This window comes from Labrus mixtus, chromosome 3 (assembly GCF_963584025.1).
Source record: "Labrus mixtus chromosome 3, fLabMix1.1, whole genome shotgun sequence".
Taxonomy (NCBI): domain Eukaryota; kingdom Metazoa; phylum Chordata; class Actinopteri; order Labriformes; family Labridae; genus Labrus; species Labrus mixtus.
Window position 1 is genome coordinate 2,779,405 of NC_083614.1, and position 27,604 is coordinate 2,807,008.

The following is a 27,604-nucleotide window of genomic DNA, read 5'->3' on the forward strand; positions in this document are numbered from 1 at the left end:
CATTAAGAGACAACTGAAAAAACCTGGAGAATTGAATGTAAAGGTGAAGAGCGGCTGTCGCTCACCTTCTCTTCGTTGTCTTTTTCTTAACATCAGACGAACATCATCGAACACACCGACTACTAACTCGTCATTAGTAGGAACCGAGTAGAAAAAACAACCAGAAAAAGGGATTAAAAAGCGCGTCTTCTTTTTCAGAGTGACCATTTAAAGCTAAATACGGTAACACTTACGCTCTGTAGAGTCACTTTGCTTCCTTCTATATTTTTCATCTTTTAGTAAATTCAAGTTGATGAGAGTGAAGACCCGACGTCTGCATGCTAACTGGTTGATTGGCTGGGTCTATCTACAACCGTCGCTTACATTAACAAACACACAGCACATACTCACTCATACACACCGGCGCGTTATATTAGAGTCTGGACCGACTATCTCCGGGGCCCAGCGGTTACTAAGTGGTTTGATAGGATGACGTAGAAATATTTGGCTGGATTCATACCTCATAAAGAAGTCAGTCGCCTGGTGTCACCAGTTGTCCTTAATGAGGAAAAGTGGAAAACAGGAAGTATAAATCTAAATCACACCTGGTGTTGAAAGTGGCACATGGCACAGGACGTCACATTTAATGACCCGGGTTAAAAGACGGGGAGCGAATTATGATTCCAGTTAGTTCCATTCAGGGGCCATTCTAGGGTCTGTTGGGGCCCCAGGCAAAGGTTCATTGTGGGGCCTCTTCCAATGAATTTTCCCTCTGTCTTTTTTCACTTTTTTTCAGATTGATAACTCCTCTTCATTTTCCTTAATTGACACATTTTGTTTTTCACCTGAATAATGCTGTGATGCTTAGCAGGGTATTGAAAGTGAGTGATGTCAGATGGGGCCCCCTTAGGCAGATTTCCTGTCGTTGCTAAATGAGCATCTGAGGCAATGCTCGGGTTTCAAAGTTTGTCAGCCGTTAGGGGGCCCCCTACTGGCCTGGGTCACCTAAGGTTAGCAAAGAGTTTATCTGAGGCTCCAATCGTGACCGAAGAAAGTAAGAAGCAACCCTCACACGTTTTGAGACACTTCCTGTTTGGAGCCTAAAAACCTGTCGTGTGTCAAAGTCAGCCAGCGTCTGACCATCAGTGAGATGTTTGATTATGAAGGAAGGGTGGGATGATCTCAGGATGTCATTGTGACCACTCCCCTTGAGGGGGTGCTCTCTCACTGCTCTGAACAGTGGCAGCCTGTTCAGTGAGAGACGGTGATTGAGCCAGCTGACAGCTGACTCCTGGCGTCCATCAGAGACCCGATGAAGCGCTGTCTGCTGCGCACTAACTTCTCCCTGGGGTATGAATCAGACCTACAGTGACTGAGAGGGGGGCTTTAAAACACTTCCTGGTACTTGATAATGATGGAATAGTCTAAAGACTGTTCAAAGATGTGTTTCAGGTATTAAACTTGTTAAACTTTTAGACTTCTATCGATGTGAGAAGATTTTACACTTGAACGAGACGTGAAAGAAAAAGAAACATTAAGTCGTCTCCCTGTGACATGACGGGTTCTCACTGGTACACATGGTGATTTTTCCTCTCTTGATTCCCTAAATTCTTCTTTTTACAGTCTGTACAGAGTCAATGTACACGTGATCTATGAGGAGTGTGTGTGTCAGAGAGAGCGAGCTGCACACAAACACACAAAGTCAAAGGTTCATGTCGACAAAAACGGACATCATCTGGACCTTTTGGGGGGGGGGGGGGGGCGTCAGTGGTTTCTAGGATGGTCTGTGTGTGTGTGTGTGTGTGTGTGTCTCTATGGAGCACCCACAGTCATCAGAATAAGACGGATACAGCGAGTTTGACATGTGCCCGAACATTTGGAAACCTGCAGTCGATTGCACGTTCATACACATACAGGACACACACCCATGTGTCGTAACAAAAACACACACACTGGAGCCTACAATACAATTTCTAAAGAAGGCATTAAGGACATCTCCTCAAATAAATATAAATAAATTAAATCATATAAAAACAAACATGTTAAAAACATAGAAAGTCTGTTAAATACAGAGAAATCTCAAATGAAAACAGGAAGTCACAGTACGACCTCGTACACACACGGACACATTTAGTAAACAACGACAGACACACACATTCACAAATCATTAGTGAGCAGAAAGGCTTGTTGGGGGGGCGGAGGTCTGTGGGATCAGGTGGGGTGACAGGACGGGGGCTGGGGGGGGCATCTTTCAAACCCCTCCCAGGAGGAACATCGAGCATGCTGTGCTGTTTTTAAAAACAGTGTGACGCAGCCTCACTGGCAGTGCGGCTGACACACCGTCTACTGTTTCTGTTCCTAGACGGGTTTCACAGCAGCGTGGACTGTGTGGGACGAGATGGACGACCTAAAGTGGAGAGATTTCACTGAGCTCATCCGAGGGTAGGCGAGAAATACCCCCCCCCCCCCCCCCGTTATCTCCGACTGCCCACCCTTGTGTTCAGTGATTTAAAAAAAAGGACACACACCACCTGTAACGCTTCATGAAGCAACATTTCATGGAGGTTGTTTGCTTCTGTTGATTTGGAGGAATTCATCATGTGTCTGTTACCATGGCGACCATCTGATGACTCCTCTATTTGTGTTTCTGTTTATAATCTGTTTTAGCGTTTAACTATTATCACGTTTCATTATTTACACTGGACCCTGTTCATCTGGATTAAAATACGACTTCCAGCTTCTTAAAGGTAGTCAGCAGCTTGTTCCTTTAAAATAAAATACAGACTTATGTAGGGACCTTCAAAATAAAAGACAGACTTCTCCTAAAGTAAAGACAGAGTCAGCAGATTGTTCCTTCAAAATAAAAGACAGACTTCTCCTAAAGTAAAGACAGAGTCAGCAGCTTGTTCCTTCAAAATAAAAGACAGACTTCTCCTAAAGTAAAGACAGAGTCAGCAGATTGTTCCTTCAAAATAAAAGACAGACTTCTCCTAAAGTAAAGACAGAGTCAGCAGATTGTTCCTTCAAAATAAAAGACAGACTTCTCCTAAAGTAAAGACAGAGTCAGCAGCTTGTTCCTTCAAAATAAAAGACAGACTTCTCCTAAAGTGAAGCTGCTCCATTGTCTCTTCTGGGCCTCCATACATGTGTGGTGGTGACTGTGTCTGCAGAGACTCTGTCCTCTGACTGGATTTTACTGTTCTGATTTGTTCTGGTTGGAGGAGGCTTCTGACTCCACCTTTAAGTTTTCTCTAAACAGCGTGAAGCTGTGTTTAAACTCGTCTGTCTGTCACTTATAGTTATGTGTCAGAGAACGCAGTAGCATCATTCACTTTGTAACACCTGTTTTTAAATTGTACAGGTAAGCATGAGAATGAACCAGACGACCTTTAGAGTTACTCTTAATTATTCCACATATTCCCACTGTTCCCTGGCAATAAATAAAGTTTATATTAATGATTTAATGAAGGTAATAAGTCAGCGATGAAGGATTCATTCTTTAAGTATTGTCTTCCTAGCTAACATGGCGAGCAGCATCGAGGGGTGTACTGATGTAACAGAATAGAAGACTTTATAGTTCACCTCTGTTAACTTAAGATTTATTCATACCTGCTCGGGGCCGTCATGAGGAAACACCAAATATATTATGTTTCTAAAGACCTGCGGAGAACGTTCTTCTGCGGTCAGCCACAGAGCGTGGGTGAGTGACCATCAGCTCTCCAACGGAAACCAGTTCATAATGTTGTGTTCACTTTAAACGTGGAATTTATAAAACTCTAAAAGAACGTGAACAGAGAGGAGTAAAAACACAAAGTGTCCACGCTCCCGCTCTGACAGGTAAAGATGCTCATCTCACACAGCCTGAACAGCTACACTCAGAGAAGTCAGGAGGCGGAGCCCACATCGGTCTGATGAGGTGGAGGAGTGAGGTCCCCCCCTCCCCGTGTGGAGGTGTCAGCTCCTGGTTGCGGCAGTGTAAAACAACGTGGCACCTCTCCACCTGGTGTCCGAGGCGCCTGTCTGCAGCTAGGCCTCATATCATATCTGAGTGTGTTTAGTTAGCTCGTGTTTGTGTGAGACGTTTAAACACCTGTGGTAGAACTTGTGTAAAGTCTGTTTGTATGAATGCATCATTCATCCTGTGAGTGTTCATCCTCGCTCTGTGTTCGGTGATAGTGACACTTCCTGCTTTATTCCACATAGTCCGTGCACGCTGCGTTCTGTCAGAAACTACAAGATCTCAGGAGAACTACAAGATCAGAGGAGAACTACAAGAGCTCAGGAGAACTACAACATCACAGGAGAACTCCCAAGATCTCAAGTGCTTATTTGCACTTCTGGTGAGATGCCAAACCTCATTTCGTTACTCTATACTTGTATATGTGTAATGACAATAAAGTTGAATCTCTTCTCATCTCATCACAGGAGAACTACAAGATCCCGCGGGAATAAAGAGAACAACATGTGTCTTTGTCTCTCTGAGGATGATTAGTTGTTCTTTCTGATTTGATGTCATGTTGATAAAGTTATGGAAAACACGATCAGGAGTCTGTAGCTTGTGTTTTATTTTGAAATTCAACGGATGCTCTGTGCGTTCCTGTGTCTGTTTCCTGCCTGGGTTGATCTATTGTGTCCAGTTTGACCTTTCATCGGGCTCAGTCAGAAATAGACTCAGAGGTGAGCGGTGCTGCTGGCTCACTCCGGAGACGGGCCGCAGTGCGTGCTGTGGAGATACGAGCGTAACGCGCTGACGGACGGTGGCGTGCATGGAGTATGTGGACTTTGGCAGTTAGTACTGTATGTGAGTTTGTGTTTCAAGTTGTTGATCAAAAAGAAGCTGACCTGTGAGTGTGACCATGACTTCAGACTGTATGTGTGGACACTGGACTCATGTTGAAGGCACACACAGCACTCTGATCACACATGGAAACCTTGTTGGATCCTATACGGTGTTTGTTTGTTTGTTTGTTGTGAATGTCATTGAAGGACAGCGGGTACAGAAATAGAAAAGACAGCCGGTTCAAACAAACAAAACAAGGCAGTTCAGTTCAGTTCAAAGTAAACATGTCGGAGAGGCAATCATGTATGTGTGTGACCATCCTGTGTGAGGGGAGTGTATGGGGGCCTTTCATGGGGGGAGGGGGGGTTAAAGGGAGCGTAGGTGAAGCTGAGGGTAAAGAGTGTGTGTGTGTGTGTGTGTGTGTGTGTGTGTGTGTGTGTGTGTGTGTGTGTGTGTGTGTGTGTGTGTGTGTGTGTGTGTGTGTGTGGTGAGGGGGCTATAGGATTCCGTCCATGAAGCTGGTGTCCAGTCGCTGGATCAGCACCCGGATGAAGGACATCTCCTTGCGGGTGTTCTCAAAGATCACCCTCGGGTCGTCGGACTGGCAGCGCAGACAGTTGGGAGCCATGACCATGGCCAGGTTGTTCACGTCCATCTTGGTGATGACCACATTGGCGGGCTGGGCAAATACCTACACACACACACACACACACACACACACACACACACACACACACACACACACACACACACACACACACACACACACACACACACACACACACACACACACACACACACACACACACACACACACACACACACACACACACACACACACACACACACACACACACACACACACACACACACACACACACAGTACAGAGTACGTAAGATCACATGATGGTATTATGGTGGACAGCGTCTGGACTAATAGTGTTTTTCCCCCTGTAGAACTTTACCTAATCCCTCCCTCCTCTTTGGCCAACAAACACAGGATCTTCACCCAGGAGACTTCTGTTCAAGTCCTATTTAAGAATGTGAGCTGACCACGCCCCTCTCTGGAAGACAAAAACAACTACTGGAAATTGTTTTGGTTCTTTCTGCACAGTGGTTCAGTGGTCAACGAGGAGGTTCCTGGTTTGAATCCCCGTCTGACAGGAGCCTCTCTGTGAGGAGGTTCCTGGTTTGAATCCCCGTCTGACAGGAGTCTCTCTGTGAGGAGGTTCCTGGTTTGAATCCCTGTCCTTCAAGAGTCTCTCTGTGAGGAGTCTACATGTTCTCTTACATCTGAGATTTATTCATTCTGCTTAACTGACACTCTGAGGAACGTGAACATGAGCCAGACTTTAAGTGTGTGTGTGTGTGTGTGTGTGTGTGTGTGTGTGTGTGTGTGTGTGTGTGTGTGTTACCTGTAGGAAGCGGATGAGGTAGCAGAGCACCAGTTTGTTGATGTGTGGCAGGCCCAGCACCACGTTAACAGCTGCTTCTGGGTCGTCATAGTGATTGATACACTCCTCGTAAAACTCGTGGGGAATCAGCGGCTCCTCCAGCTCCCGGTACCAGAGCTTCAGCAGGGATGCTGGGGGACACACAGAGACACGGGGAGACTTCAACAAGAGGACATTTTAAAAAGCTGGTTGAGAAACACACAAGGTTTATTAGAGCTCTACTACACTGAGTTCAGGGGGTAAGTGAGGACCACGTTATCAAAGTTATTCCCCCTGACAACCAACCAATCATGATGCCTGTGACACCACAGAAGACCAGCAGTGATGTCATCATGTCCTTATCTGTTCAGAGTAAGGGTTAGTGTGTGTGTGTGTGTGTGTGTGTGTGTGTGTGTGTGTGTGTGTGTGTGTGTGTGTGTGTTTACCTGGGATGTGCGGGTCTTCCAGTCCTGTGGGGATCTTCCATTGATCCACTTGCAGCTTGAGGGCATTGACTTCATCGATGTCCCCAGGTACCCTGGAGGTCAGAGAACACAGGATGGTCAAACCGGGTCTTTCCAGTCTCAGTCTGGTTTGTGTGTGTGGACGCCCTCGTCTGCATTTAGAGTGTGTGTAAACCTTAAAATCCCTCCAGGAGCTACAGAACCTGATTCTATCCTCACCGCTCTCATATATAGACCCTTATAGAGTTGTTTTTACATCTCTGAACATGTGATCTGTAATGAAGCACCTCCTCTTTCCCTTTCCTCCCGTCTCTCACTCACCTGAAGATGCCCTCCGTCTGGTCTCCATTGAGACCCAGAACCTCTTCAGAGAGGCGGGTCTGCACCCAGGGCAGCTGGCTGTCTGGATAGCGCTCCTTCTGGAGAGCCATCACCTCCTCCAGGGACGAGCCAAACATGGAGGGACTGAAGATGGCGTTCCTGGCGTGTATGATCTCTTCCAGACAGGGCTTCTGTAGGCCCTGAGGAGTCACACACACACACACACACACACACACACACACACACACACACACACACACACACACACACACACACACACACACACACACACACACACACACACACACACACACACACACACACACACACACACACACACACACACACACACACACACACACACACACACACACACACACACACACACACACACACACACACAGTTAGAGGAGGGAAGGTGAGGGTCAGACAGCAGAGGGAGAGATATAAACACAGGTCCATCAGCTCTCACAGCTCATTAGAGGGCTGTTAGCGGTGAGCAGGGGAACACTGCGGGCTCCTAAAAGTGACAAATGATCCGAGTCACAAACACGCTGAGAGTTTGGCACAACAAGCTACACGGGCTCCGAGCCAAGTTGCTGCCCTCCAACACCTCCGTACTCACAGGTAAGGCCAAAGGGATGAGCATTACATGTTGAAACAACCATTTTATAAATCCACCTGATAACAGAGTACACATCATCCTCTCATAAGAAGAGTTATTTTTATTTTTATTACCAGATTCTGAATTCCACAGTTTATGCTTCCTGTCCACTAATAAGAACATCTGTGGTTTCTCTGGCTCCTCCAGCCTGCATGTTAAAATGTCTTTGGGCGGGATAAGCTCCATTTCCACCAAGCGGTCCGGTTCAGTTGGGCACAGTGTGATATGCAGAACACTGATCCTGTGTTTCAGCCGTACTCTAACGTGGTGAAACTCCATGAAATCCTCAGGATGTCTCAACATGGTGCGTTATGAGTTTGTCCTTTATCACCACTGTCACACAGGAAGTGATGATTCTTCCAACCAATCAACAAAACAGCAGGGTGTCTAGCTCAACCTTTTAGGGTCTGTAGGAGCTGGGGATCGAACCCCAGATGACCGACTCTCCCCACTGATCCACAGCCGCCCCTCAACCGAACTCAACCACTCGGTGGGAAGGGGGTTACAATGAATCACAAATAATGTGAGATACATCCCATCTCTGTTTCTGAGCACTGAGCAGTCCAAGGTTTGTTTAAAATCTTAATCTTATGTTGGATTACGTCAGTGAAGGTTCTCAGTCCTCCTTTAAGATCTTTAACTAAGTCCAGTTTCCTTTGGATCGAGCTTCCCCTGTTGTGTCCAGAGACTTAAGGCCAGGTCACCATAGATCCTCTACCTGTGTCACACGGAGCGCTGCTGCTTTCCAGAGAAACTCAAAGACAAACATCCTGGTACTTCAAAATAATGAACTAAATCTGGTGTTGCATGAAGTGACTACGACTAATATTTCAATGTGTGTTACATAAATGAAGCAGGAAGCCACACAGCTGCTCTTGCTGACGGGTTCCAACAACCTGTTTTCAAGTTAGACTCAGTCCTGCAAACACCCGCCTGCTGTCAGAAATACTTCATACATCTCTGAAAATAAGTCCCACATAACATGCTCGTCTCCCTCTCTTTGAAAGAAATGTTCTGAAACCAGAGCAGAAAGAATAACCTGTACACATGTTCTGTTTTTAAAGAAGTCTCTTTTAGGAGCTCATGTCCCTGAGACTGAACGAGCAGGGAGCTGAGAGAGATGGAGACAGACTGCTGCTTACCTTCTTGGCTCCGGTCAGCGCCCCCTTGGTCAGCTTCCTGTAGCAATATTTAGCATAACTGCTAATGGCCACGCCTGCAACAACAGAGAGACAATATTTAGACCAGAAGAAGATCTCTTTTGTTTGTTGTTGTTCTAACAAACATATCATCTTTCATTCAGTGAAGGACGTGAGGTGAGATCAGAAGCAGCCCTCAAATAATGTAGAGATTCTTCATTTAACCGCCATGATCATTAAAGTCCCCCGACCTACAGCGAGGTGATCGGGCACTACTACCACCCGACGTCCCTGCCGACCAGTCACCACCCTCAGACTGCATCGTCCCCACAACCACCGCCGACCTCCACCTCAGGAACACAAAGGAGGAATCCTTCCTGCAGATTATCCCATATGCTCTGTTGGAAAGCGTCTCCAGATAACACTTGTTCAGCGCTTTATAAATAATGATTGATTGATAAAGTCTAAGATGATCTTTTCATCTTGGCCTGGCCCTTGTGTTTGACATTACCTAAAGTGACCACACGAGGGTGTCAGCGAGCCAGCGCACTTCTCTGTTGTGTTCTGATTGGTTTGTTGTCTGTCTGTAAACATAGCATGGTCGGGGTGGACTGTGGAACCGCATTGTCCTCTGGGATGAACGAGGTGATCCTGAGGGTACCATGAAGTCTGAAGAGTAGTCAGACCAGAACCTGCTGAGTTTTCATATTTAAGATCCTTAAAGGAAAAGGAAACGAGGAAACGCACAGAGCATCCGGTCAATTTCAAAATAAAAGACAATATATATATATATATATATATATATATATACCAAATTAACAACAATGCATCCTCAGAAAGACAAAGCAACATGTTGTTTGCATGTTTTTCTCTTTATTCCCGCGGGATCTTGTAGTTCTCCTGTAATGTGTCATGGGTGCGCTCCGCTGCGCTGACGTCAAAGAAACGGATCCAGTGTGAATAGGCGCGAGCCATCCGACGGAGCAAAACCGTGGAGCTGACGGACCGTGACGCGTACGGAGTATGTGTGAATTGGGTGTCAGTGTAAAATCTCAAAGCTGAAAACAAATCTTAAACAAAACAAAAACCAAGAACCCCCCCCCCCCCCTCAGTTTACAGGTTTACAGACGGTCCTTTAGGTTAATTGTTTCACTTCTACACATCCAGAAAACGACTGAGGATTGGTCGTCTTAATGCTGAACACTTGAGGTATTATTCAGATGATCCTATGAAATGAAAATGTCTTTCTAAGATGAACATTTCATTGTGACACATCATGAATCAAATCCCCGGCTCAGTGGACATATCTTCCTGGGCGCGGTTGTTCAAAAGGTTTAATCCAGATCAAAATTATCTGGATTTGGTAATCCACTTTTTGTCTAAAAGGATCAGATAATCCAGCTCACATTCATCCTGGCTGTTCAAATAAAAGCCGAACTGGATCACCCTGATCCGGGAGCAGACCTTTAATAATCCCCAATTTCAAAATAACCAGTACTTTAAACACGCAGTATGTAAATTCCACCACCAGGGGGCTTTCATTCAACAATAACAAAAGATGACATTGAGGCAGACGGGGAATCATGGGAGTGATTCTCTCTGCTACCCCCTGTTGGTAACTGTTGGAATTATCTGAGGTAATGTAAGTACTCAACTAAAACATATATATAACAAAGTTTCAGTCAGTTTTAATTCATTTAGATATTTTTGTGTAAAAGTTTGATGTTTAAAGGGGACTTCACGTTACATACTTTGTCCACAGGGGGCGCCAAAATCCACACAAACTGAAAGACGCTCACAGCTACTTTTAATGAGATACTTAATGATTGTACTTATCGACACTGTCACTGAAGAGAAAACACCAAGTTAGTGCAAATTATAATCTAAAAAATGTCTTAAAATATCAACTATCACTTCAAAAAGTTGTTTTGTGTCGGCAGGTTATTAATTAGTTTCTTCTCGTATTCCAGCATGAATCTGCTGGGATCAGGAGGATCCAGAATTTGTTTGGGATCAAAGTAATCCTGACCGGACTCAAAATCTGCACAATGCAACCTGCAGGTTTCATGTGGATTAACCCCAGGATCTCATCATCGATCCAATACCATTATGTAATCCTTCTTTTCTTTTGAACAACTCCATCTCCAGATTTAACCCTGTTGGATTACGTTTGAACAACCGGGCCCTGGAGACCACAAAGACCTAACCCCCTTACCCTAACCCTATCACCTTTATGGATATTTGACCCACATGTACCGAGCTCACTAGTCCGTAGTCATGGTTACATCTCACCCTTGGTGTCGTTGAGAGGGTCCATGTGTCGGCAGATGTAGCCCTCCAGGTAGTTGTGGAAGCGAGGTGTCGGGGGGAAGAAGGCCAGGCAGATGGCCATCAGCTCCCAGCCTCGCTCCAGGCTGTCGTAGCGGAAGTTTTCTGTGGTTTGACGACACAGCTGGATGTAGAGTTCATCACGCAGACCCTGATGGCTCCACCCACGCACCACCACCTGACAGAGACGGACACAGAGCCAGGTGAGAGACGTGGAATAACTTCTTTATGAATGAAAGTCACCACTGTAATAACTACCAGTTCAAATGTAAAGAAGAATACCAATATGAAGATATATTTTCACTCTTGTATTATATCAACATGGGCTGACTTAAAGGACCAATCAGTGAGATATATACTGAAATAAATCATGAAATAACCTTACTATATGATCATTAAGGAAACATGCTATGTTGAAGAGCTGTCTTCTCTGACAACAATGCAGCAGCCAGTATGTCCTCCTTCTAACTTTAGATTCTGCTCCTGAATGCTCTGGATTTGTTTGGACCAGAGAAGGTAGGCACTTTTAAGACACCCCCACACGGCCGTTTTGGACGCCCCTCAGTTTGCCAGATATGAGAGCAGTTATCAGGTCAACAGGTGTTGCAGCGATGGAAGCGGTCAAGAGAAGTGGTTCAGATAGAAGTGATTGTACCCGACCTAAAAAGCCTCTGCATGTTTCTAATAAGCTCCACGAGCAGAAACGTGCTCAAACTAGGATCAATATTGGAGATGATTTTGAAAAATGGAGAGAGGTTAGAACACAGAAAGGTTTACAGACCCATGCAGAGCTGGATAAACACTGAAGCTTCAGAGTCCACCACATGGTGACCTGTGTGAGCATCAACTCTAGAGAGGAGGGGGGGAGACAGCTCTCTACAATGTTTAGAATTTAGACTGCAGTACCCATTTTAAACACTAGGGGTCAGAGTTACATACTGCTCCTTTAATATTACATATCATATAATTAAACACAACATCACTATGATTTATTGTCTATCTCTCCAGGGTTTACAACTGAATGATTGGTTTGTTTAACATCTTTAACTGGGACAGATTATTCAGTTCCCCCGAGCTCTGCTGAGATTTTGTAACTTTTACGATGTTTGAGCTCATTGTTGAGTTTTATGGCCCATTACTTGACTTTTCTCTTCAGTGTCACTGCTCTTATTTTCCAGCTGCACTAGGAGAAAACTTTGGGTTTAGAAGCTGCACAGTTTTATAAAAGAGGCCCCTGGTGTTTTAATAGTTTCCCCTCAAAGTCACACAGTGAACAAGGACACACAGCCTCTCGGTGTGAAGCCTGCTGCACACTTCAGCAGCCTGCAGAGGAGGAGAGACGAGTGATGCTGGTTCAGTCTGCCCTCTGCAAACGCTGCATAACTCTGGACGGGTTCCATAAATAAAAGTTAGTTAGCTGCTGAAAACGTTTCTGCAAACGAGGCTTGGGTTTGTAACCCAGCGTCGAGGACATCAGGGCAAAGTCCTCTCACTTCAGAGGAACATCGAGGTGACACACGTTAGTGAGAAATGTGGCTGTTAAGTGTTTTTAAATGAGTGTGCACAGACCTCCAGAGCCACAGCATAGGGGTCAACCTTTGAGCGCCGGTCTCCCATGTAGGTCTGGACGAGTTTGAATATGTCCACGGCTTCCCTCTTCACTGTGCGGTCTGAGGTCACAATCATAGGCTTCTTAATGGGCTCACTGCTCCAGGCCAGCATGTTGGCAATGGACACCTTTCTTCTGAAAAGACCCTGAGAAAACAAGGACGGAGGTTAACACAAGACGAGTACAAGAGGCTGGTTTCAAAACTGCCTACTACATACAACTATTGAACCTAGTGTGCCATATATACTGCATACTACGTTCAACAGTAGTCCAGTCGTTGGTTATTCTGCAGTACACCAGGCCGGTCTAAGCTGGTTTCTGGTCTTAGAATGAGGAAGTAAACAACAGCCCAGCTGACGTCAAACACCGCTCCAGCATAGCGTCCACTTAGATCTTCATGATTCAGAGAATCAACAAAGATAACTGGAGGTCTCTTTGTGTGGTTTGGGCTGCTGTCCGTTGTTTCCATCTCTGACCTGCCGCTTTGCATTGTGGGAAACCTTAGATTTTTTTCTAAATCAGTTTAACTTCTGTGATTTTCCCTTCATGACATCACAAAGGGCAGTAGCCCCTCCCCCAGGTGGGTGACACTCCCACAGCTAGGTGTTTGTTCTGCCCTCTGAGTCTGCCTTCTCACCATAAACAATAGGACATGGAGCGAGAAAGACAGAGTACACCCAAGTCCTTCCAGAGAGGGGGCGTGGTCAGACACAGGTCATTTACATATTTAAAGGTACAGACACAGAAACAGCCTGTTCTGAGCAGGGCTGAAATAGAGGGGTTTATAGACATGATCAAATACAGGATCAGAGTGGATTTAGAACAAGAAACTTCACACACATGTTTTGAGGAGCTCTGAGACTTATTTACACTGAAGAAGAGGAGGAGAATATGTGTCCTTTGAGAAAGAAAGACTAAACACAACACTGTTGATGTTTGTTAAGTTACAGTCATAAACAAACCTCCACGTCTGAACTTCCTCCTTCCTTATTAAGATTCCCAGCACAGACGATGAGCGTGTTTACTCATTTGTTATTTGAGAAGTAAAACCTGATTAGTGATCAGCTGATTGCTTATTAGCAGTGTTTTCTAACAACGTTACCTCATGTCAAACACCAACAGGAACATTTCAATCCCACACAGAGCTGTTCTCATGTCTGCTATCATAAGTGGAGAGACTTTTATATAACGAGACTACGGAGCTGACAAATGTAAAAGACGTGCAGAGGAAAGGAGGAAATGTAATGAAGACATTTTCCACTGTGGTGTATTTATGTAGGAGAATAAGATATTTATAGACACTCAACAAAGCTCTTCTTTTATAAATAGTAAAGACAGAAATAGAAGCTACAGATACAGACTCTGACCCCCTCAGGCTAGAAAGACAGGTACACTGTCAGACACACACACATCCTGTGGAGTACCTGTGTGTGTTTGTTGAAGTGCTTGGATGCCCAGTTCTCGATGTCAGTCTCTGAGGAGGGCTTCCTCAGGGTGAATTCTGGGAAAATGCCACAGCTGGCGCTCGGCATCATATTCCTCGCATTTCGACTGGCCTCAAACTGGGCACAGGCTCCGAGGTCCTCCGACTGACAGGTGAAGACACAGAGAGGCAAAGAAGGACACAAGCAGAGGAAGGAAACAGAGGGAGTCAGTCATCTTTGTGCTGCAGAACATTCAGAGTGAGCGTTCAGAGTTTCTTTAACGCTCAGAGGTAGCAGACTGGGATTAAAACTGACGTGTTAATACCACAATATCCACAAGTGCAACAAAGAGGCCATTCATTCCTCAGGCTCCTGGTTTGAATAGAAAACCTAAACAAGCTGCTCAAAATCAACAAATAAAGAACGGGGAAAAAATGGTTTTCAAACACAGACATGAACATCCCGGCTGAGTCTCTGCGCTTCTGTCGGCTGCAGGAGAAATACTGAAAAGTATTTAGTGACAACATTTAGTGTGAAGTTGCTGAGTGTCCTTTTTCCCTGCATGCACTGCCACACACTCAGCTCACACCTCAGACATGAGGGGCTCACTGCAGCCATAAACAGCAGGTCCGCTGTCGTCCAATCAGAGAAATGATTCTTCCTCAGATACCTGTGGGGCAGCTCTTCAGAATAATATTTATCAGCTCACAGCAATAACTAATAAACCTGAGAGCTGTGTGTGATGATGCAGTGACTGTGTAATAATGTAAAGCTATGTTTTCATTCATGACTTTATTCTGAGATTAATTAAGATGGATATCAGTATCATACCTGAGAGCTGGAATTAGTGGTGAGCTTTGCTTAGCACCTCTTTGAGACAAAGCTAGCATGGTTTGTCAAAACTTTAAACATAGAGTCAGCAGCTTGTTCCTTCAAAATAAAAGACAGACTTCTCCTAAAGTAAAGACAGAGTCAGCAGCTTGTTCCTTCAAAATAAAAGACAGACTTCTCCTAAAGTAAAGACAGAGTCAGCAGCTTGTTCCTTCAAAATAAAAGACAGACTTCTCCTAAAGTAAAGACAGAGTCAGCAGCTTGTTCCTTCAAAATAAAATACAGACTTCTCCTAAAGTGAAGACAGAGTCAGCAGATTGTTCCTTCAAAATAAAAGACAGACTTCTCCTAAAGTAAAGACAGAGTCAGCAGCTTGTTCCTTCAAAATAAAATACAGACTTCTCCTAAAGTAAAGACAGAGTCAACAGCTTGTTCCTTCAAAATAAAAGACAGACTTCTCCTAAAGTAAAGACAGAGTCAGCAGCTTGTTCCTTCAAAATAAAAGACAGACTTCTCCTAAAGTGAAGACAGAGTCAACAGCTTTTTCCTTCAAAATAAAATACAGACTTCTCCTAAAGTGAAGACAGAGTCAGCAGCTTGTTCCTTCAAAATAAAAGACAGACTTCTCCTAAATTGAAGCTGCTCCATTGTCTCTTCTGGGCCTCCATACATGTGTGGTGGTGACTGTGTCTGCAGAGACTCTGTCCTCTGACTGGATTTTACTGTTCTGATTTGTTCTGGTTGACTCGGGACGTTTCTGGGCGGAGCTGGTGTGTTTCCTCCAGCCAATGACAGCGCAGCAGGTGAGTTTAGGAGTGGATAAAAAATATAATCAGAGTGAGGAGAAACACCAAGTGGATAAAGCTCGTTCTAAAACGAGGGTGAACCTTGTGTTGTCTTTTACCCGTGGACGTGGAGTTGGTCTACTTCCTGTTGGACAGGCAGGTGACAAACACCAGCAGTTAGCTTGTGCTAGCGTGCGTTAGCTTGCAGTGTAGCTACAAGCAGTAAACGTACACACTACATCCTGCAGTGAGCCCAGGAGGAGGAGTCCAGTTTGAATGTTGTGTTTACAAACTGTAACAAACATTTCTACTGATTCCACCTTTAAACTACGACATTTGAAAATGTGAAAAATAAACAGGTTGAATATCATTTACTCCATCTTTGGACAAAGATAAATCTTGAAGTGTCAGTCGAGATTCCCTGAGAGTAATGTGCAGGAACTACTTTCTGACAGGTAACAGAATATCTATCAGCACGTCTCTGCAGTGTCTCCTTTAATATAAGTGATAGATATTGAAAATGTGCCCAGATTTTATTCACAGTGTCTCTCCAGGCTTTCTGACTACCCTGTTAAAACGAGCCCTCAGACAGCTGATAACAATCAGCTGTTCACCGAGTCATATTTCAGTCGAGCGCTGTTTTGACGTTTCTTTGTGTGTGTGTTTAAAGGTTTTTATTTTGGGGGATTTTATGCATTTATCTTGAGGAGGAGAGGTCAGAGGTCAGTGAGAGAGAGAGAAGAGAGAGAGAGACAGAGAGAGAGAGAGAGAGAGAGAGAGACAGAGAGAGAGAGAGAGAAGAGAGAGAGAGACAGAGAGAGAAGAGAGAGAGAGACAGAGAGAGAGAGAGAGAGAGAACGAGAGAGAGAGAGAGAGAGAGAGACAGAGAGAGAAGAGAGAGAGAGACAGAGAGAGAGAGAGAGAGAGAACGAGAGAGAGAGAGAGAGAGAGAAGAGAGAGAGAGACAGAGAGAGAGAGAGAGAGAGAACGAGAGAGAGAGAGGGATGCAGAAAAGGAGCCACAGCTCCCTTTCAAAACATTTGAGTTCAAATACTAAGAAATATGACTCTGCCTTCTTTTGTTATTGTGCTGTTTTCATTTTGTGGAGATGGGACAGATCAGAGATCCAGATATCTGCATCAGGTCCGATAATGATTTAATTTACGTATGGGATATCGGACTGACGTCACCGATCAAGAACGATGGTTGTGCATTTCAAACATTGAACGCTGAAGGACTTGTGCTGAAACGTGTCTGTTGTTGTTTTGTACGCGGCTCTTACCCAGATAAAGGAAACTTGAAGGACATTTAGTGTGCTGACTTGTCTGTCTCTTTTTCTCACTTTAAACATCCTCGGCTCGCTCAGTCTCTCTTTGAAGACGTTCAGACTGAACTCTAAGAAGTGTCCACAACTCTTCAGACGAGATTGGAACAGCTCCATATGTGATATACGTCAGTTTAAAACTTTTAATTTGAAAAACCTGACAGTTTTTGCTGCTTCCTGTGCAACGTCTGGTTTACTACCGCTTTGTGTAGCCTCACTCATGATACCAACAATAACAATATTAGTTATGATTTAAAATAAACATCTGTACATATGTATGAGAATCAGATCAGAACTGAAATAGTGGATCGGTACATCTCCTGCCTCAACAAGAACTTTCTGTAAAGGTTAACATGCATCCTCTATTCTGAGTATCCATCCTCACACCTGCTGACTTCATCCTCATTTACTCTCTTCTTTTTTTGACTCTCTCATCAGAGGATTGTGGACAGCAGATTGCTCCTTTCATGCTCTCAGCTTGAATCTGAAGCGTTTCATCGCTCAATCTAAAAAAGAACGAGCAAAAGGTTTGGAGAAGAGAACGACAGAGAGCAGCACATTTATCTCTTGTGTTTGCTCTAAGTGTTTTCCAGTCCTCTGGTCTCCTGCGAGCCTCTGAGGACTCAGATGGAGGCACATGTCAGGCCAACTTGTTCATCTCATGTCTATCTAAATCTCATTTAAAGAGCCCAATAAACATTCATCTATTGAGAATAAAAATAAAAAAACCTACGAGAGACGACAGTTGATCATCAGGTCACAGATTCTCTAACTGTTTTAACATCTGGTTGACAGTTAGCCGCTGCATTAGCTGCCCGGCTACAGTTACAGGTACAGTGAGCACAGGACCTTGGACCTGTTTCAGAATATGTGTGGGTTTTTGACTTGTTTCTTTTTATGTATTTGCAGCACATTTTAGGTTAATTAAGTTTTGCAGCGTGTTTGTTTCACACATGAGGTCTGCTCACAGAGTTTGACCATGTAAATACAGATTTCCATTCATGTAAAGTATTTCCTGTTAGTATAGTGATCTGTTATGTTATGCTTTGCCTCTTATGTCCTCTGATATTCTGTTTTTAAAAAGACTTCAGACAGGTGGTAAAGTTGTATTGCATGCAGCCGTACCTGTGAGGGGTGAAGGAAAGGCTCGGGGGAGGCCAGGCTGGTTTGGACTGAGAGGCTCTTCTCCAGCAGGGCCTGAGGGAAGCCCAGCCGGTCGAAGGTGCTGCGCTTCCAGTGGTGACCGTCACTCTGCGCCAGCGCCTCGTCTTCACTGAACGCCCTCACCACAGGCCCCGGCAGCGGCAGAGGCACGGCCCCGTCACTCTCGTAGCCGTCTTTGGATCCCCCGCACTGGGCCACCCCCCCGCCCTGCCCCGAGTCCCAACTGCTCCTCTGTTTCATCACCTGCTGGGCCTCCCACGCCAGCCTGGCCTGGGCCAACATTGCCTCAGACGCCGTGCCTGCCAGCTCCCCCTCCAGCCCCCCGCAGCGTGCCAGCTCCTGCGGGAGGGAGGGCTTGCGGTTCTTGCGTTTGCGGTTACCGCCCGGAGAGAAGGCCCCGGGACCCCCTATAGTGGAAGAGGATAGAGTGTGGGTCTGACTGGATGACCAGGATATAGAGTCCTCATAAAGCAACCTCTGACCTCCCTCTCCACCCTCCCCACTGTAGTCCAGCAGCAGGCGGGGGTCCCTGATCAGAGACTGGCTGTGTTGCAGAGTGTAGGACCCTCCATATGAGCCCCCGTAGCCCCCTGTGGTGCCATAACGCAGCAGACGATCGGCGGTCTTGAAGCGAGGGCTGGAAGACGACTGCTCCACGTACACCAGCTGCTTGACGTACTCCTTCCCCACAGGACTGTACTCCAGACTCTGGGTCTTCTCTGGACACTTCTGTCGGGTCAGAACCAGCTGGCCGTACGGCGACTGGCCCTGCTTGGGAGAGTGGTAAAGGGGGGCTGAGGACTTGCGAGCAGGTGACTTGCCGGTGCCGTAGAAGGCGGAGTCGGAGAGGTGCATGTCAGTGGGGGGCTCTTCGTATATGGGAGGGGACTGGTACTCTGACGGCGGCTCCTCGTACAGCGGAGGTTCATAAGCGTAGCGGGGCGAGGGAGGCTGAGAGTCGGCTGATGAGCGGCGGTGGGTGCCGGTGCCGCCGAGCTCGGCTCGCTTCAGGAAGGGGGACTGACGTCGGTCGGCGTAGAGGACAGGAGAGGCATCGGGTTCTGAAGGCGGGTTTCCCCCAGAGGGACGGCGAGTTCGTGAGGTGGTGCCCCCACCAGAAGGAGGAGCAGTGGTGGGCGGGTCAACGGGGGAGTAACCATTTCCCTGGTGGGCCAGGAAGCTGGGCTCTCTGTCCGTCACCTTAATCAGCATCCTCTCCTTGGTGCCGGTGTTCCATCTGAAGGGGGATGTCCTGAGAGAGAGGAGCAGAAGATGATTTCATTAAGGGTCACACTGATAAAGAGCTGTCTGTCACTTTTCACACTGCAGCGCCTCAACAAAGTCTGCTTAATCAAATCCAGCCTGCTCTTCATATTTCCTCCATGTTCCTGTTGCCACCTCGTATTCTCAGAGCAGACAGAACTAATTATCTACACGGCCAAGGGTCTCAAATTGTGTTTTTCCTCCACCAGCTTCTCTAACAGGTTGCTGATCCTTTCCCCCCTTCATCTGAACGTCTGTGCACATCTATGCAACACTTCAGAAGGGTAGTGTTGCAATATTACAATATGGAAATCATTCAACCTTAGACCCTGACCATTCCTGAATTGTTTGTCTATTTGGCAGGAGGTTATTTAAGTCTTTGACATGGTCTGCACTTTGCTACAACAAGCTAGGTTTGAATGAATTTGCATATGCTGCTTTTAGACTGCAGTAAAAAGGAATGGTAAATGGACGTGAGCTTCTTTAGCATGTTACACATTCACACCCTGATGGTAGAGGCTGGCTGTGTCCACCATGGTGTTGACAAAGCAGCAGGAGCAACTTAAGGTCAAGTAAATGGTAAATGGACATGAGCTTATATAGCGCTTTTCTAGTCTTCTGACTACTCAAAGCGCTTTTACACCGCAGGTCACACCTACACATTCACACACTGATGGTAGAGGCTGCTGAGTAGTATCATCCATCAGAAGTAACAAATCCCATTTATACGCCACTGACGAAGCAGCGGGAACAAAATCGAGGTTAAGTGTCTTGTCCATGGACACATCGGACATGTTGCTGCAGGAGCTGGGGATCAAAATCCAAACCTTCCGATTGAGAGACGACGACCCTACAACTAAGTCACAGCCATTTAATGGTGGCTGTGGCCAGGCCGCCCAGAAAATCTAAACAAAAACATCTAATTAAAGAAATAGATCCACAAGTTTTAATGCCTATCTACATGTATAAAACACTGAGTGTATCTGCAAGAATGTCTCTGTAAATACTTAGAGCTCACCCTGAAATCAACATTTAAATTTGCAATATGTAACTCTGACCCCTAGTGTTTAAAGTGGGTACTGCAGTCTAAATTCTAAACATTGTAGAGAGCTGTCTCCCCCCCTCCCCCCTCCTCTCTAGAGTCGATGCTCACACAGGTCACCATGTGGTGGACTCTGAAGCTTCAGTGTTTATCCAGCTCTGCATGGGTCTGTAAACCTTTCTGTGTTCTAACCTCTCTCCATTTTTCAAAATCATCTCCAATATTGATCCTAGTTTGAGCACGTTTCTGCTCGTGGAGCTTATTAGAAACATGCAGAGGCTTTTTAGGTCGGGTACAATCACTTCTATCTGAACCACTTCTCTTGACCGCTTCCATCGCTGCAACACCTGTTGACCTGATAACTGCTCTCATATCTGGTAAACCGAGGGGCGTCCAAAACGGCCGTGTGGGGGTGTCTTAAAAGCGCCTACCTTCTCTGGTCCAAACAAATCCAGAGCATTCAGAACCAGAATCTAAAGTTAGAAGGAGGACATACTGGCTGCTGCATTGTTGTCAGAGAAGACAGCTCTTCAACATAGCATGTTTCCTTAATGTCTGATCATATAGTAAGATACCTTTATCATTTCACTCTCTACACATCTCACTGATGATGCACAGGACTTTGTAGTCTGTTGTTTTATGTTTTTAATGTTTAAATGTATTTGAACACAGCAGACTGGTTGTCATGATGAACAGCCTTTGCAGCAGGTTTAGGGAACACACTCTTTAATTAGGGACACTGCCACACAGAATATCAAACAAACAGCAGCCTCTGGCAACAACAGACCTTTACATCATCGGTTCAAGTTCATTCACTCGCTCCTCTCAATGACTGGGCCCTCACATTCTGCTGGTTTGTAAGACAACAAGAGGAGGAGAAGGAGGGAGAGCAGTTTGGGCAGGAGAACAAGAGCTGAACTGGGCGAGAGGGAGGGAAGTGTGACATCGATTTCAGGATTGGCCATCCTGCTCTCTCCAAATGCTTCCACACACTGATCCCCAGGGCCAGTGCTCAATGGTAGCAGAGAGTATTTGTGCACTTGTGGATGTTAATTGCTGTGTGTGTGTGTGTGTGTGTGTGTGTGTGTGTGTGTGTGTGTGTGTGTGTGTGTGTGTGTGTGTGTGTGTGTGTGTGTGTGTGTGTGTTAGAGAGGAAACAAACAGGGGAGGATTAAGCACTAAAAAGCCGCCCTGGCACCTATCACAAAATGCTCCACACCTCAAACCTTCTGTCTTTGGTTCTCCCTCTCTCTGCTTCACAGCTCCTCTTTCTTCATCTTGTTTCTACCATTCTTCTATCTGCCAACCTTTAACCTTTATTACTTCTACTGATACTGACTACCCCCATCAACCTTAAATGTGGCCCTCAGGTTATTTTTTTACACATCAATTAATTGGAAACATTTAGAAAACATGATGAAATCTGCCATGAATGTGGCCCTTGCTGTGACCAAAGTTACCCATCCCTGACCTGGATGATAAACTCAGCTCTGACAAACTCAGAGCCCCGTATGTCTCCCCTCACCTTTTATTATTTCTGTATAAAATCATCATCTAGCTCGTCCTCCTCTACTGCTCACCCTGTTTCTTCAACATGCTCACCACAGTCCAGGACCCCTCTCACCCACTCACCACAGTCCAGGACCCCTCTCACCCACTCATCACAGTCCAGGACCCCTCTCACCCACTCATCACAGTCCAGGACCCCTCTCACCCACTCACCACAGTCCAGGACCCCTCTCACCCACTCACCACACTTCTACTGGCTGTTATATGTTTTCTTCATGTGTGCAAAGCTGTGAGAACAAATCCCCCCCTGGGGAACAATGAAGAATTGTATTGTATTATTCAGCCACCATTGACTGAGACACTTCTCCAGGGTACCAACAGAGTTGTGTTTATGTAAAGGAAGCAGAGTATTATTGTTAAAGGTGAAAAGGAGGGACTTGATGTGTCAGAGCATGGCCTGGTTTCTACCAGTAAAGGGCCGTTCTGATAGGACGCGCTGTGTGCTGCACTTGCCGAAGGGAAGGGCGCAGAGTAGGGGAGGAGCGGTGCAGGTTGCTAGGTGACCAAAAGAGAGCTTCTTTTTGGACGCACAGGATGTTTGTAAGTGTCCACTCTTCAGTAGAAAGCTCTGAGCGTTCTTCTGCTGAGGAGGAGGAGACGAGAAGAAGAAGAAGAGAGGGTGTGTGTTCTTGAGATCCTCGGGACACAACAGGATGTGGGAGAGGAGCTGCTCTATAACGAGCGCTTCACTAACACCACACACATTTCTGCTGCTGTTAGAAACACACCTGGTACGCCATGTTGGACATGTCTCTCTCCAATGTCCTTTAAACTGGTAGCTTAGGAAAGAGGGACACCTGCTGTTTTCTAAACCTCTGACTAAACTAGTAGTTCGTCCTGATTGGTCTAAAATACAGCATGTGAACAAATGTGAGATCTTCAGTATGACAGAAATACCCGGATGTCGTACTGATTCAAGAGAAACCTACAGTCTGCATCAGACCGCTTTCCATTGCGTACTGTTTCCCACAATGCAAAGCGGCAGGTCAGAGGTCGACATGACGGACAGCAGCGTCCATCGTAACAGAGGAAATAATCACAATCAGACCAAAGCACACAAAGAGACCTCCAGTTATCTCTATTGATTCTCTGAATCATGAAAATCTAAATGAATCTCTCGTCAGCTTTTCTCAGACGGTAAGTGGACGCTACGCTGTAACAGCGTTTGACGTCAGCTGGGCTGTTGTTTACTTCCTCATTCTAAGACCAGAAACCAGCTTAGACCGGCCTGGTGTACTGCAGAATAACCACCGACTGGAGGTCAGAGGTCAGACTACTGTCCAACGTAGTGACAGTATAAAGTACATACTGCAAACTACGTTCAATAATAGTGTTTAGTAGGAGGTTTCAAAAACAGCCAACATTTGTTGTGATCAGATCTTCCCTCCTATTGGACACGCCGAGGTGTCTTCACGGAGCCCTGCACACAGATTTCATATTTTATAACTTCTGCATGGACGGCGAGTGTGACCGTGACCTGCGCTCAGCTCGATAATAATAAAGGGTTAATGATTAATAAAATAATAGTTCTTGTAGCTATAAATAAAAGTTTAGAGGTCGTTCAGAGGGTACAGCTGCTGTTTAATGCTACACCCAGACAGAAAGGCTGGAGCGACGCTGCTTTGATAAAGTGTGATTTAAAGTTAAAAGCAGTGGTTAGTCCGGTGTGAAGGCCGAGCGGGGGAACATGTAGGCTGTGCTCCTGGACTGTGAGCTGCCAGAAATCATCCATCCAGCTCCTCACAGAACGCCTCCAAGGTCAGCTTTGCTCTCACACTCATTCCCCGACTAGCAGAGTGTGAGTGTGTCAGTGTACTGATCTTTTTTAATGCTATATTTCAAGAAGAACAATTACTATACTGAACTGATTCCTCTGCATCCTTTATTTACAATTTCACGGTTGTAGCAGATTGCCACTGAATATCTCAGGGTTTTTGTGCATCAGTTTACAAACAGGCCAGCCCACACATTTGCCACCACTACTACTGTATGTTTGTGCATGTGTTTGTGTGTGAGTGTGTGAGTGTGTCTGAGAGAGAGTGAGAGGGTGAGAGAGAGAGTGGGAGAGCATCAGAGAGAGACACTTCATAGAACCAGACTCAATAAAGGATGTGTGACAGCAGATTTTCTAGCCATCTGGGAAAACAGTCTACAGCTGTGCCACTAGGCGTCTCACCACACACACACACACACACACACACACACACACACACACACACACACACACACACACACACACACACACACACACACACTTTAGACTGTAAATATGTTTGAAGCCTGGGTGACGTCACCCGTCTGTTCCTGCAGGGGGAAATGCTGTCTCAGTCTAACTTTCAGTCAACCTAACGACAGACTGAGAGCTGGAGCTGAGGCGGGTTTTAAACCTCCTGACAAACCGTTACACCACGCCCACCTGTCAATCAGGTCATCCACAAGCCTTACTGTGGATAACACGTATCGTTCATCAAATCAAAACGGAGCCGTTTTATAATATTCCCCCCCCCGTACAGTGTGTGCCAGTGATGACAATAATATCTGACATATTTGTTTTTTTTTAACCAGGCTGTAAACATGTTAATCTCTGCTGTAAAAACGGCATTTTTTGTCAGTCGTGTGTATGTGACTTCCTGTGTTCCTGCAGCCAGCCTCTAGTGGACAATCGAGGAACTGCATGATTTTACACTTCAGCATCGGCTTCATTTGTTAAGACTGGAGGTTGCTGATTGGTCCATACGTGCTGGCTCAAAAGTGAAGGAGTTTTTGTCTTTACAAATGTCGCTTCAAGGCCAGTTTCTTGGACCCTCCATAATTAAAACCACAAAAGACTCGACCTTCAGGTGATCGTTTAAAGAAAGTCTCTGGTCAAAATGTTTTGATTGTGATGGAATCAAAAACTTTCTGTGGCCTTTGAGCAAAGTGTGCGGGCGTATCTTCTTCCTCAGTCTGCTGTTTTTTGCATTGCCCTGCACCTACGTGATGTGTGTATAACTACTACCCACTTTTTCTAAAAACAAAAAGTGACTGGACTTTGTAACACAGACAATAAGCTTCTCTGTGTTTTTATATTTATGATGCAAAGTCCCAGAGAACGACTCTGACTGGAGGAGCTGCATGTCTGTGCCCTCGAGTGTTTCGCCTTTGCTGCAGCTGGTTTGTGTCCCTGTGTGTCTGCAAACACTGTACTGACTAACACAGACACATTTTGGCTTAAACAGGGTCGGAGGACTGAAGGGCCCCTCTATCCTTCCCTCCATCCTAGTCTCTTTCCTTCCCTCCATCCTAGTCTCTATCCTTACCTCCATCCTAGTCTCTGTCCTTCCCTGCATCCTGGTCTCTGTCCTTCCCTCCATCTTGGTCTCTGTCCCTCTCTCCTCCCTCTCCTCCTCCTTTAATAGGATCCTTGGTGTGTGTGTTGGGAGGCAGAGCTGTGTAGAGGTCAATAGCTCCCATCTGTCACAGAGGAAGCTGTGCGGTCTTTGACAAACTGCCTGTCCTGCTTTCCTTCACATCGTTCACTCTCTCCAGAGACCATCTTCAGCCCGCCACTCCACTCGGCCTGACCACACACTGCTAACTGCTAACTGCTAAAGCTAAATGCTCATGGTGAACAACACGACCAACCACCACGACTACACTATGCTGTTAGTCTACTTTGAATAGTTTTAAAGAATAGATAATATAAGACTTCATGGAGCTGTGCAGGTCATCATGTCATCATTGGGAAACTGGCCTCTTCTTGGAACGCATGACTGTCACTTAGTTGCAGAAGATGTTTTGGTTGCCATGGTAATTTGTGTTTACTTTAAATTCACTGGTACTTCCTCCTCATTGTTCTTCATCAGAAAATAAAAACTCCTGCACACTCCTCTTGCTCGGGTTAGGACACATTTCAGTTTGGATGTTGTTAGGTGTGTTCTCAGAGGGACAGAACGTTGTGATTCTTTCTAATTGATTGGTGATGTCGAGCAGGAGAAGGGTGCAGGATTTGATAGTTGGATGTCCTAAGCACCTTCTTCATGAGAGAGTTGATGTGTGAACACCTCCTCATTGAAATATAAAAAAGAATCCTCTGACCAAAAAGTGCAATGAATTGTAATTGTTGTTGTGTAGATGCATTTTAATTTTCATAAACATGCCTGCTTTATATCTATATATAAAAGTCTGTGTCATCATAAATGTTGTTCTCCTTGAGCCTCAAACAATCAGAGTCTGTAATTATCTCAGAGAACAGTCATTTACTGTGGGTGTCACAATGATTATGACTAACTACAACTGCTAAGGTACATGCATATGTGTGTGTGTGTGTGTGTGTGTGTGTGTGTGTGTGTGTGTGTGTGTGTGTGTGTGTGTGTGTGTGTGTGTGTGTGTGTGTGTGTGTGTGTGTGTGTGTGTGTAAAAGTAAAGAAGACATTTACAGGACACGCTGACCCAGACAGGAGTATCAACCAATCACAGCAGACTGCAGCAGATTACAACAACGGGAGGGGAGAGAGGATGCTGAGGGTGAGAGAAAAAGAGAGAGAGCGGGAGGGACAGAGAGAGAGAGGGAGAGAGCAAGGGAGAGGGAGAGAGAGAGAGAGAGAGAGATAGAAAGGGAGAGAGCTAGGGAGAAGGAGACCGAGATCGGGATAGAGAGAGAGAGAGAGAGAGACAGAGAGAGACAGAGAGAGACAGAGAGAAGGAGAGAGAGTGAGAGAGAGCGGGATAGAAATAGAGAGAAAGAGAGAAAGGGAGAGAGAGTAAGAGAGAGAGAGTGAGGGAGAGAGAGTGAGGGAGAGAGAGAGAGAGGCTCTGAAGGTGAGAGAGGAAGGACAGAAATGGACAGTGAGTGAGAGAAACTAAAAGGAGGAGACGGGGTGATAATAGAGGAACGGACAAGAAGTCCTGACCTTTACCACTAAACTACAGGTGTCATGTTAGGTTTAAACTCCCCCTCCTCTTTATGACATGAGGAGTGGCATGTGAACCCTACTGTGACACTGTACTTTCCCAGGTGTTTCTATCATACCCCTCAGGTAGTGTTGTTCCAATGAAGCAAACAAAAGGAACCAGAGACTGCTGACGTAGAGTCAATCAGCTGCATGCTGTCATAATCTGGATGTCCTCCTCACTGTCCACAGTGTGTTGGAGCTGTTACTGCTGCAGCCATTATAGGTGTTGCTTTACTATTGTTAAGTAATTGTAAATAATAGCAGTTAGCAGAAAACCTGCAGAGGCTTGTAAGCTGTTACACTTTGAGATACAGTAAAGTTTCGATCTCAAATATAAAACATATAGTTAACAGTAACGGAGCAGTGTCTGTCATACAGCGGCCGTTGTCAACAGACTGTTGTCATGGATACAGGACGGACGTGCAGCACTTTTCTTCTCAACGCAAAAACGCTTCATGCAGACACTCCCGAGCGCAAATCCAGCGCTTTTCTGCCCGGTGGACACGGGGCCTAAAGCACTTTGGATCTACAGTGTTGTGTGTAAAGTGATT

General features: G+C 45.6%; 1 protein-coding gene and 2 long non-coding RNA genes across 3 annotated transcripts in view; all 3 read right to left on the bottom strand.

Moving 5' to 3' along the window:
* LOC132972058 (uncharacterized) overlaps positions 1-27,604 on the bottom strand; it is a 284,543-nt gene that overhangs the window by 28,007 nt on the left and 228,932 nt on the right. The gene's annotated exons all lie outside the window — the stretch shown is intronic.
* On the bottom strand, positions 92-2,744 carry LOC132972060 (uncharacterized). The gene is made up of 2 exons (XR_009672850.1): positions 2,655-2,744; positions 92-2,405 (listed from the first exon to the last, which is right to left on the bottom strand). It is a non-coding gene; the product is annotated as an uncharacterized LOC132972060 (long non-coding RNA).
* The window catches only part of arhgap39 (Rho GTPase activating protein 39), a 74,811-nt gene continuing 52,447 nt past the window's right edge, over positions 5,241-27,604 (bottom strand). Inside the window, exons 3-11 of the mRNA XM_061034844.1 lie at positions 18,207-19,497; positions 14,142-14,306; positions 12,678-12,863; positions 11,073-11,286; positions 8,784-8,857; positions 6,978-7,177; positions 6,639-6,730; positions 6,175-6,344; positions 5,241-5,450 (exon numbers count right to left, since the gene is read on the bottom strand). Coding sequence (XP_060890827.1) covers positions 5,256-5,450; positions 6,175-6,344; positions 6,639-6,730; positions 6,978-7,177; positions 8,784-8,857; positions 11,073-11,286; positions 12,678-12,863; positions 14,142-14,306; positions 18,207-19,497 — 2,587 coding nt within the window. The 3' untranslated portion in view covers positions 5,241-5,255. The remainder of the gene's footprint in view (positions 5,451-6,174; positions 6,345-6,638; positions 6,731-6,977; positions 7,178-8,783; positions 8,858-11,072; positions 11,287-12,677; positions 12,864-14,141; positions 14,307-18,206; positions 19,498-27,604) is intronic.